The sequence below is a fragment of the Crocodylus siamensis genome, chromosome 10 (assembly GCF_052110815.1).
Source record: "Crocodylus siamensis isolate JL-2025a chromosome 10, ASM5211081v1, whole genome shotgun sequence".
Lineage (NCBI taxonomy): Eukaryota > Metazoa > Chordata > Crocodylia > Crocodylidae > Crocodylus > Crocodylus siamensis.
Window position 1 is genome coordinate 29805802 of NC_143404.1, and position 12612 is coordinate 29818413.

General features: G+C 46.3%; 1 protein-coding gene across 1 annotated transcript in view; it reads left to right on the forward strand.

The window, feature by feature from the left end:
* Positions 1-12612, forward strand: part of DOCK2 (dedicator of cytokinesis 2) — a 514744-nt gene that overhangs the window by 403601 nt on the left and 98531 nt on the right. Inside the window, exons 31-32 of the mRNA XM_090064272.1 lie at positions 2244-2344; positions 2429-2487. Coding sequence (XP_089920398.1) covers positions 2244-2344; positions 2429-2487 — 160 coding nt within the window. The remainder of the gene's footprint in view (positions 1-2243; positions 2345-2428; positions 2488-12612) is intronic.

Below are 12612 nucleotides of genomic sequence, written 5' to 3' on the forward strand. Positions count from 1 at the left end.
CCCAACGTACATAAAAACTAGGTAAAAAATATGTATGATTAATTAAAACCATTTAAAAACTTTTAACACTTTGGGTTTGTATCTGTTGATGCATGTGGAATAGACCCTACACATATTTGTTCCATTGGTCCAAAGGGAAATATGTCATGTCAAAAATTGTTCTTCAATACAGAGAAGAGACTTCAATGCCTGAAATGCACAGTGTATTTGCCCAGCCTGAATTTTGGAAGTTTATAAGCAATTATTTCAGGTCTGACGCTCTAGTTTTAGACAAATCCTTAATCTCTTCCTGCCAATTTCTTTATTTGTAAAATGGGACCTTTTCCTTCCACAGAAGGAAAGGGTATAGGAAATACTTGCTTACTTCTCTACATCCTTATGTATCGTTCCTATACACCTCAGCCTTTCCCAATCTTTTCCACCCCATGGCATACTTACCTGGCTTTCTCCGCCCCACGGCACACTGGCCGAACGCTGAGCAGGGAGGAGAGAGGGTGGCGAGGGGCCAAACGCTGAGTGAGGGGTGGGGGGGGTATCAGCACAGAGACTGCCTGGAGCCATGCCCCCCAGGATTCCATGGTACACCTGGACATGGATGATGGCACACCAGTGTGCCGCAGCATACCATTTGGAAAACACTGATATACCTGAAACTTTTAGACACCCTGAAGTGGGTTGAATTAATCTTGCATAAACTGGAGTTTTTGACCTTGAAAAAATTTGTCTTAGGGGAGAAAGGTTTAAATTATTCTGTAGTGTTGTATACTGTCAAAAAATTAATGTTGATGTAGTTCAAATGCTGATATCAGATAAAAGCTGCAGTCCTATGTTGAATTAATATCTAAATGCTTCTTTTATTAAGATTCTATTAGTTTGGGTGAATTCAGATTATCTTTGAATTCCATGAAAAAGGCTGAGCTAAATAAATCCCTGCCTTAATTCCACTGAAGTCCATAGAATCACACCAGGGATAAATATGAACTATGGACTTAAAACACTTAAAGCAAGAACAAAAGCTTTGCTGTAGAGTCCTTCCTCAGGGCTTTTGAGTAAGCAAAATCTGTAAAGGAAACTTTAGAGAAGCTGTGAGCCACTAAAGGAGGAATATGTTAACCTTAATGCAACATTTTTTTGATGTTGTAAAAGGGATTTGAAGGCATATTTACTATATGAAACATTTCCTTTTTGTTCATATGCTATGCCAGATGTTGATATCTGCTCCCTATAGTATTAGTTTATGCACAGAGAATTCTTCAGGTCAGAGTGTTAAAAACTCACTTTTTTATGCGGTGCATTAGCTGTATATAAGATTTTGTGGAAATCTCAGTCTAGCACATGTTTAACCGTATATGTTTCTGTTGGTAATACTTTTGTTACAGTCACTTGCTGGTTTGTTTAATCCTTTAAAATAATTGATGAAAGCCTTTAAAGTTTCCTTTCTTACAACATTCATTATCTTATTTTTTTTTAGGTGTAAACAGTGTAAAAATATTCTTTTGAAAGTATATTTCCTATTTATAAGCCTTTGAAAGTACTGATTACTTCTGTTCCTAGGGTGATCAGTCATTCACTCAGTGGGAAAGCTCATATCTGCCTGCATTGTAGTAAAGTTTTCCATTCATTGCTTAAGCATGTGGGAAAGGTTACTGGTGTTTTATTTTGCTTAACAAGAGAATAAAGTGATCTGATGTCAGAAATAAGGAAAGACTGTACACTAAAATACAAGAGTTGTTCTCTCAATGCAGGTATATGACTCAGTAATAATAGGATCCACATGTCCTGGTTTCACACGTAGGATGCACATTTGAAAGTCACTGGATTTTTGCCCCCAGATCTGGTTAGAATAGGGTCCAGAGAGATGAATGTGTGTCTTTTTGACAAAGTTCTCAAGTACAATGTAAATACATTATATGCCTTTGGATCTGGGCAATTATGATTCATTGGGATGTTCTGTATTTTACCAGCTCTGCTGGAGTTTGTGGTTTATTGTTATTAGCCAATGAACTTCATATGAATCTTCTTGAGTACTATTTATGCAACTACTATGTTGTGAAGAACAAATGGAGACTAGCTGTTAGCATAAAGATGAGAGATGGATTTTTTATAATTGCACAATAGTAATATTAAAACCTTGTATTGCTTGCATCATTTGCCTTAATAAATTATTCAGGGTTATGCATGGTTTAATATTACTTCCCATTCTAGTTGAACACTATTATAACCTTTGAACATTCAATTTACAGCTGTGGAACAACTATTTTCATCTGGCAGTGGCTTTTATTACCCAGGACTCTCTACAATTAGAAAACTTCTCTCATGCAAAGTACAATAAGATCCTGAATAAGTAAGTAATATATTAGTATCTTATATATTTTTTCTTAAATTTTATGATGTATTGTTAAAGCCAGTGTTTTTCTGTTCTCTCTAGATATGGAGATATGAGACGTTTAATTGGTTTTGCTATCCGTGACACGTGGTACCAGCTAGGTGAGTAAATATACCATCTCAAACACCTCTGTATCTATAATATACTTGCTTCTCTTTGAAGAGCATGTGTGACATGATTTAAAATTTGGAAGTGTATCTGATTTTGACACTGTCAAATATTCCTGTTCCTGCAGCTCAGGTTGGTACTGGCACCAGCAAAATGACATTATTTGTCTGAAGCCTCTTATTTTTATTTTACAAGCTGTTGCTTTGAGATTTAAGCAAAGATGGCTGAATATCCTGATGATTTCAGAAATCTTATCCTATTCCACATTCTAACAGGCGGCCATCTCAGGGCCAGTCACTACATCAGCCTGCCCACCTGTCTGGGGTAGTATGCCCACCTGTCTCACCTACCACACCTTTGTTATAATCAGGGATCTGGGTTTTCCATTTCCCATGGAAAAACAGAGAAAAAATGGATTTTCCCTTTTAGCAGAGATACCCGCAGATTTCCCACTTTTGCAAAGAACTCTGCAGATGGTTGGAGTTCCAGCCTGCAAGAGCTAAATGCAAAAAGGGTGGGGAACCCCCAACCCTGTCTGGAGGGGGAGGGAGAGGGGGGAAAGAGCGAGGCCTAAGGCTCTGTCACCCAAGGTTTGGCTCAGGATCACTGTTTGTTCTTGGAGCCTAAGGTAAATGGGGCTTGCAGGGGGCTGGGGGCCCCCTCTGGCAGGGCTGGGGGGTTGAGAGTCTTGGATAGGGGTACTGGCAGGGCTGAGGGGGAAGCCTGGGTGGCTGATGCAGGTGTGGGTGACTGCCAGGGCTGGGGGAAGAGCCAGCAGGGCAGGTGGGGAGCAGGGTGTAGATGTGTGGGTGGAGGGTGGAAGTGGAGAAGTGTTAGGGAAAGACATGGAATGTCTCCATGTGGGACACTCCATGTTGGGAGGGAAGCAGGGCAGCAGCAAAGAGCAGGGCCACATAGAGAAGCTGCTTGCTGATGCGAGGCTGCAGTGGGAACAGCAGTGCAGGATTGTGCCCCTCAAAGCAGCAGCATGTGCAGGGGAGCTCTCAGCAGTGAGCAGCTTCTCCACATGGCGCCACTGCTCCCTGCTATGCCAGTTCACACCTGCTGGGCTGTGGAGGCCCCCAAGCGAGGGCAGCAGGATGGGAGACCAAGCCCACAGCCCGTGCCTGACCCATGCACAGATCTGGGGGGCGCAGATTCCCCCTACCCATCTTGGGAGTGTGTTCAGCAGCAGGGAGCCAGCACCCACCCTTGCCACCCACAGCAGGCAGCAGGGGGGAACAGAGGCAGGGGGCTGCAGACCCAGGTCTGTAGCTCTGGCACCTGGGGGTCTTCTCCTGCAGGGCTGGGGGAGCAGGGGCTGTGGGTTGGGGGGTGAGGGGCACCAGGAAGGCTGTGGGGGGGATGAGATGCACAAGCAGGGCCAGGGGGGTGCACTGTGGGGAGCCTTTAGATTTAATCATGATTTTGGGGGGGGGGGTTTCAGTCAATTTGCAGTTTTTTTTATCAGAGAATTTGTGTTTATCAGTGAAAACCAGGAATCTTGGTTATAACTAAGATTGTTCCATAGATTCTTTCCTCTAGAAGGTCACATTTCAGTGCTGCCTAGGTGGGAGGCTGCCCATTTAATTTCCCTGATGCCAAGAACAAAATACGTGGCTCTGAACCTACCTTTATACCATGTCCCATGCCTTGTAGTTGGCATCTACATTCACTATTACTCCCCCGGCCCTTTAGCTGGGCTGCACTGGACCTCTGGCCCAAACTAGGCCTCAGGCATCCCTACCTGGGACACATACCACCTTCACTGGAGCCTCTATGCAGCTCCCTTCACTGGGGCTACCCCTCACTGGGGCTTCTATCCTGCCTTCTCACTGGCGCTGCCCCCTGCCCTGGGGCCTTAATACCTGGCCCCCTCACTGGGGTGCTCAACCTAATGCCCTTTGGGGCTCAGGCCTCACTTAATGGGCCTGGGCCCTGTCTCAAGCCCCCTTTTCTCAGCCTGGACCACGCCAAAGGGCCCACTCAGTGGGCCTTGGCTCTGTGCTTTTTTCTCAGGGTGTGCTCCCCTAGCCTCTCACTTCCACCGGGTCACCCACAAGGCAGTGGGGGCTGAAGCTTTCTAATGCCCCACCCTTGCCTTTGACTGGGGAGGCACAGGTGTGGCATATCCTAGAGACTTCCTTGCCACAACCAGCCCCACCACACCATCCAACCCCAGCAGGGTATAATTTTCATAGATTTCATAGACATTAGGGCTGGAAGGGACCTCAGGAGAACATCGAGTACAGCCCCCTGCCCAAAGGGCAGGAAGTCAGCTGGAGTCATAGGATCCCAGCAAGATAAGCATCCAATTTACTCTTGAAGGTGTTCAATGTAGGTGCTTGAACCACCTCCGCTGGCAGACTGTTCCAGACCTTGGGGGCTCGGACAGTAAAGAAATTCTTCCTTATGTCCAGCCTGAAATGGTCTTGCAGGAGTTTGTGACTGCTCGACCTCGTCATCCCTTGGGGCGCTCTGGTGAACAGACGTTCCCCCAGATCCTGGTGGTCACCCCTGATAAACTTATAGGTGGCCATCAGATCACCCCTGAACCTGCGCTTTTCCAGGCTAAAGAGTCCCATGGCTCTCAGCCTGTCATCGTAAGATCTGTTTTCCTGACCTCTGATCATGCGCGTGGCTCTCCTCTGGACTCTCTCAAGCTTCTCCACATCCTTTTTGAATTGTGGAGCCCAAAACTGGACGCAGTACTCCAGCTGCGGCCTCACCAAGGCCGAGTACAAGGGGAGAATGACGTCCCGGGATTTGCTCGAGAAGCATCTATGGATGCACGCCAGCATTTTGGTCGCTTTACTAGCCGCAGCATCGCATTGCAGGCTCATGTTCATCTTGCGGTCAATGATGACCCCCAAGTCTTTTTCTTCTGTAGTGCTATCCAACGTAGCACTGCTGAGCCTATAAGGATGCTGCAGGTTTTTCCTCCCAAGGTGGAGAACCTTCCATTTTTCAGTGTTAAACACCATGAGGTTCTCGTCTGCCCATTTGCTGAGCTTGTCCAGGTCAGCCTGGATCACCCGCCTGTCCTCTGGCGTGGATGCTTTGCCCCAAAGTTTGGTGTCATCGGCGAACTTGGCCAGTCCACTCCTAACTCCAATGTCCACATCATTAATGAAGATGTTGAACAGTATGGGTCCCAGGACAGAGCCTTGAGGGACCCCACTGGTCACAGGGCACCACGATGTGACTGCCATCAATCACAACCCTCTGGGTCTGACCACGAAGCCAATTTCCCAGCCAGCGGATCGTGGTGGAGCCAAGGCCACAACTGGCCAGTTTGGCCAAGAGGTGATCATGGGATACCAGATCAAAAGCTTTTTTGAAGTCAAGATATATGACATCAATCTCTTCTCCCTTGTCCAGGTGATAGGTCACCTGGTCATAGAAGGAAATGAGATTGGTCAAACAAGACCTACCCGCAACAAACCCGTGCTGGCTATCCCTTAGAATGTTAGCCTGGGCCAGTCCCTCAAGGATGGCCTCCTTAATAAACTTTTCTAAGATCTTCCCCAGGATAGAAGTCAGGTTAATGGGCCTGTAGTTAGCCGGATCCACTCTCCTCCCTTTCTTGAAGATCGGCACCACATTGGCGTTCTTCCAGTCTTCGGGCACTACACCAGAGCGCCAGGAGTTTTCAAAGATCCGTGCCAGGGGCTGGGCTATGACGCTCGCCAGCTCCTTGAGTACCCTGGGGTGCAGGTTGTCAGGGCCAGCTGACTTGAAGGTATCCAGCTTCTCAAGGTGTTCCTTCACGAGGTCAGCATTGATGGAGGGTAGGGGATTCCCCTCACCCAGATTTCCCTGTCCCATAGCAGGCATGGGCATCCCGTGTGACTGATGAAAGACTGACGCAAAGTACCTATTTAATAGGTTGGCTTTTTCCTGGGCGTCAGTTGTCAGTTGCCCCATCTGGTTTAGCAGGGGTCCAACATTGCCCTTGCTTTTCCTCTGGCTCCCCACATACCTGAAAAAGGACTTTTTGTTGTCCTTGATGCCTGAAGCTAGTTGGAGTTCAGTTGCAGCCTTGGCTTTCCTGGTTTGGTCTCTGCGGGACCGGACCAGCGCGGAGTAATCCTCCTTAGAGGTGAATCCCATCCTCCATCCTTTGTAGGCTTTCCTTTTTAGCCACAGTAGGTCCGCTAGGTCTCTGGAGAGCCAGGAGGGCTGCTGTGCCTTCTTGCTGCCTTTCCTCCGTGTTGGAACAGATTTAGCTTGTGCACTGAGGATCGCTTCCTTGAGAAGCAACCACTCTTCCTGAACTCCCATCTCCCTGGGGTCATGGTCCCTGAGGGCCTGACCGACTAGCCTCTTGAGCTTGTCAAAGTCGGCTTTTCTAAAGTCAAGGACTTCTGTGTTGCTGACTGACTTGCCAGCTTTACGGCGGACGGTGAAGGTGATCAGCTCGTGGTCGCTGTCACCCAACTTCCCATCAATCACTAGGTCGCCGATTAGGTTGTCCCCCGTAGCCAGTACCAGGTCAAGCAGCGCTTTGCCTCTCATTGGCCTATAGACTTCTTGGGTCAGGTAGAGGTCATCCACGCACGAGAGAAAGCTTTGCGCCTGCTCAGATTTAGCTGAGTGATCTTCCCAGGAGATGTCCTTTGGTAATTGAAGTCCGATGATAATTGAAGTCACCCATGACAACCAAGGTCCTGGAGCAAGCGGCTTCAGTCAGTTCCCGGGCGAACTCCTGGTCAAGCTCAGGACTTTGAGTGGGAGGTCTGTAGTAGACTCCCACCGTTGTGTTCCCTGTGCCGAATTCCCCACGAATTTTTACCCAGAGGGTCTCTAGCTGTCCATGCCGGTTGCCAACATCAGCGTGCAGGGACATGTAGCTTTCCTTCACATAGAGAGCTACACCCCCGCCCCTTTTGTCAACACGATCCCTCCTGTATAGGGTATAGCCCTCTATCCCCGTGGTCCAGTCATGGGTGGAGTCCCACCAGGTCTCCGTTATCCCAGTGACATCATATTTCTTTGCACTGAGCAGGAGGACGAGCTCGTCCTGCTTGTTGCCCAGGCTCCTGGCATTAGTGTACAGGCAGGCAAGTGTGCCCTTGGGGGCTCTTGCCTTGCCCACAGATTGTGTCAGGGCTGGGGCAGGGGTGAGCTCCCTTAAGTGCCCCCTTAAGTGCCTTGGTCTGCTGGCTTTGCAAGGGCTGTTCAGTGGGCCAGCAGGGGCAGTAGTCCCCCCATCCCCCAGCGGGCTTAGTTTAAAGCCCGGTGGAGCAGGTCAGCCAGCCTGGCTGAGAAGAGCCTCCTCCCCAGAGGAGAGAGGTGGAGGCCATCTCTTCCCAGCAGCTCGCTGCCTCTCTCTCCAAAGAGCGGGCTGTGGTCATGGAAGCCAAAGCCTTCCCGATAACACCAGCGCCGCAGTCTTTGGTTCACCGCGTGGATCCTCCTCTCCCTCTTCAGCCCATAGCCCGAGACTGGGAGGATCGATGAAAACACCACCTGAGCTCCCAGACCCCTAAGCCCCGCTCCCAACTCCCTGTAGCGCCTCATGACCTGGCTGGGGGTGCTCCGAGCCATGTCATTGGTGCCCACATGAAAAGGTCATTCCCCAGGATTAGAAACCTCCATCATCCCCATAGTGCCTACTCTTGACCTTCAGATTATTCTGGAGCAGTATGTCTCTGGATGGGCAATGTTGTTCCTTTGGCTCCATGCAGCGACTGCCAGCTCTGCTCTCAGGCCTAGTCTTATACCCAGGCTCCCAGTTTCTCCATCAATCAGATGGCCTCCTGACTACCATGTGACCACCTGACTGGGTCTGCTCCCACCTGCAGGCTGCTTGCCACCTGCTCAAACCCCTTAAAGTGGCAGGCACAACCTGTTCTCTGCAACATGCATGAAAATTAGATTTATTTTTCCCACTGTGGTTTTGTACTCAGATTGGATCTAAGACTTCAGATCCCAAATTTAGGAACTGTTAGAGTTCACATTTTAATTTGGGGCCTACCATTATTTTTATTTGCTATATGCAGTCATGTCTTCCCAGTATTCATTTATGAGTTCAAAACTAAAATTATAATTTTGTCCTGTGTAAATTATTTATCCTCTTGTTTTTTTGGAATGTGAGTAGAGAAACAATTGAGGTCTCTGCATTCAGGTGTTCACGGGAGTCAGGAATTCAAGACATTGTATCATCAAAAAGTCTTTTATCATCCCTCTCACAACTGTCATCTTATCAGAACTGGTAAAGACCAAGTCCTCTCTCTTCTGTCAGTGTCACAGATTTTAAACTCAGAAAGCTTAAAATTATTGTGCCTGTCTTTCCATATTACACATTTGAATCAGTTATTCTTCTATTGAGCCCTCTGTTGGATAAAATGTGCTTTCCAAAAAGGATTTGAAGACATCTAGAAATGAAGGATCTACCACTATTCTGGTACTTTTTGCAAGTGATTAATCACCCTCACTGTTAAATTTGTATCCTCATTTCTAGTTTCAGTTCTCCCAGCTTCAGACTGCAGCATTACTTCTTGGTTAAGTCCTTTTCCCATAGGTTGCAGGGAATTTAACTACCCATACAATACAAGCCATAATAATAGCACCTTGCTATCTTTTTAATAAATAGCTGAACAGGCTATTTGATTTCTAGCATCTTTGTTACCATTTCCTTATTTTGAAATCCAGGATAGTCTTCAAGGAAGGTTTCAACAGTAGGGCTGTGCAACACTTTGACTTAATATTCGATTCGACAAATATTCAACATATTCAACCTTGAAAAGTGAAAGTCGAATCGAATAGTAGCTGGTCGAATAGCTGTCGAATTGAATACTGGAAGTCGAATATTAACAGCGCGAGTCGAATATTAACAGCGTGGGCTGAATATTCAACTTGCCTATACTGGATTTCCTGTGGGGGGGAAAAAAAAAGGAAAGTAAGGGGAAGAAGTGCTTTCATGACTGACATGTGTGACTGGCCAGTGACCTGTCAGCATTCTCTGAGGGCCAGAGAAAATGCATAAAAGGCAGCAGTTTTTCAGCTCCCTGCTTTCTGCCTTGGGGTCAGTTTCTGAGCTGCTGGTGTTCTCCAGCACCTCTGCGTCAGACCACGATGGCTGGAAGCCTTGATCTTCAACAGATTCCCTACTTGCAACACTAGCAACCGGGATTTCTGAGAACTTGGTGCTTTTATTTTATAACTACTTTTCATATTAGTTTACGCTTATATTGGATAGGGTTAATAGTAGCCTAGGATCTAGTCTATATATAGGAATTTAGTTTATATAAATATGTATTTTTTTTTATACAACATTTATTCTTTCCAACACACCAACGCTTCTCAATATACTATCTACACACACAAAGACATTTACATAACATCCAGAAATCTGGACCCACCAGACCCCAGGATCAGGCAGACAGCCCTCACACTATGGTGTCTGCCTATCTTGCCGAGCCTGTGGAGACCCTGGACTGCGACCCCTTGGCCTAGTGGGCAACCCGCAGCCTGATGTGGCCGGCTCTGGCCACAGTTGCCTGGGAATACCTGTCCTGTCCAGCGACCAGTGTGCAAGCGAGAGGGTGTTCAGCATTGCTGGGGATGTTGTGACACTCCACCGCACCTGCTTGGGTCCTACGTTGGTGGAGCAGCTGGTGTTCCTGAAGGTGAACCTCCCACTGCCAGGGGTCCCCAAGCACCAGGTGCAGACGGAGCGAATGCCGCCCTCCTCGCTCCATCTGTATCACGAGTTTTGTCTGTCAGCAGCCTAAGGTGCAGTTTCCCCCAAACCCCTGTACCTATCACTGTGAAAGTTGGCAGGCTTTGTGGGCTCCTCAGGGGCTAGCAAGCCTGCAGTTTTGAGCTCCCTGTGGCTTTCCACGCAGAAGTCACAGGAGGTTCTCTCTCAAGGATTTGGGGTGCTTTCTCCAAACCCCCTGAACCTATCTTGCTGAAAATTGGCACGCATTGTGGGCTTCTCAGAAGCTACCATTCCTGCAGATTTGAGCTCCTGGTGGCTTTGCACATAGAAGTTACAGGCGGTTTGCTCTCTAGAATTTGGGGTGCAGTTTCTATGCACCCCCCAAACCGATCTTGTTGAAACTTGGCACGCTTTGTGGGCTCCTCAGGAGCTACCACTCCTGCAATTTTTATCAAGATCAGACAGGAAATGCCAAAGTTATAGCCTGCTTTGACCTTCCCCATTATAGCCTATGGGGAAGTCGAAGCAGCTCGAATATTCGACTGAACTTCGACCTCGAGTCGAAGCGGACCCACTTCGAGTCGAAGTGGACTGCAAATCAAAGCAGGACCCAGTTTAATAGTTGACATGGCAGTCAAATTGAATATTACCTGCTCTGCACAGCCCTATTAAACAGCCCTTTTTATCTGCACATATGACATTCTCTGTTACTTCTGAAGTGAACTGGAGTAGAAATGGTATTTGCCAAAGGCTCAACTTCAGCTCAAATAATACAGGCTCAAAGTAGCTAAAATGTAGCCACTTCATCTAGGAAAACAAATGAAAATAGCTTCTGCTGATCCTCTTGAGCCTGTGGAGCTATGCTTAAGAAAACAGGAATCCATTAGGGATATCCTACTGCGTATGTTGAACCTCAGCTTGAAACCCATTAGTTAGAACTGTACTTTTAAAACATATTTTGAAATGTTCACCGTTATTCCTGTAGTACAATATTTTATTAACTAACATTGGAAATGTTTTTATTGTAATACAAAACATTTAATCTGAAATGATATGGGAGACAAATGTACATAAAATAAATATTATATTTAACTTCTATCTGCCCATTTGGTGAGTTAGTTTAATCAGTATAAGTTTAATCCTTAATAGTCAACTTGTTTAAATAGAGATATGTGTCAATGGCATCAGTTGCCCTTTTTAATGATGGTACTATCTTAATTATAGGCTTCATATTTCAAATAGGTGTATGTTGTACTGAAGTGGAATGTATTTTTCCATTGGCAGTAATACGCTTAATTCAATGTCATGTATCATAGCTAACCATAGAAAACACTAGGTGAATAGGCAAGTTCTTTGGGTTTTGTCAACTTCAAAGTAAAAACAAGCATTTCTAAGTATCTGTAACCAAAATTTAACTAGCAGAGTATGTTAATTATGAGGCTATAACCTAGCATTTGATGAATTTTTTTAGTTTTTCTTTTTATTCATCTTATTTTTCTGTCCTCTTTGTTCCCTCATTGATGCACCTGTTCTGGACTTTCTCCTGTATGCAGTTGTGGAGTCATTGGTGTGTCAGTAGATGTGAACAAAAGATGAACTTCCTTTCTTCCCAAACACGCCAAGTCTAAATGAGGCTGTTTTTTGTGTTGATCATATTCTAAACCCTATCATAACAACATGTTCTTGTGCTGAATTCATATGAGCACAAATACATTGATAGAGACTAAGACTGGGATGTAAAACGTCATATACAAATTATGTATAGTATAGCAGAAGTGTGTCTTGGCCTTGAGCATGCCCCACTTATCTACTTACTTCCACTCATCTGCCTCAAACCAGGAAATACACTAGGAAGATGCTCCAGAATATCTGCCTTTAAGCAGGTTTGAAACCTCAGTGTCTGACATGCTTGAAAGAGGCTGCTGGGGATGTCCGTGAAGTGTCTTCACCATCATATTTCTGGATTTGAAGCAAGTGGGAGGGGTGTTTGGGATCTCCACCACTTTCTGCTGCCATGGTACAAACATGTCCTTGGATATTGATTTCCTATTTAAAAAAGGGGGGGATTTGGGGGCATTTATACATGTGCTTGTGGGTGGGGGAGGCTCTTTAATTAGAGTGGCACCCTGGATGTCTAAATGAATTAGGTAGTTTTAAAAATCTCAGTGTTGTCCTATATGTGACCCACCCTGACCCCAGATGCAGACAGGTGAGCCTTTGAGATGCACTCCTGCGGTGTTATCACAAGAACCTTTCTGCCATTAGCTGCTTGATCACTGAGAATAGACAGAGATACTCCAAAGACATCTCCCTGACTTACGGCAACCCAGCTATACCTGTCTCACCTAGATCTTGCCAGCTCTTAGCAGAGGGGATTTAGCCAGCTAAAAGAATCAAACCCTTGTCTGGTCAGAAAAGATGGATTCCTGCTTCTGCAGAAGAGACCTGC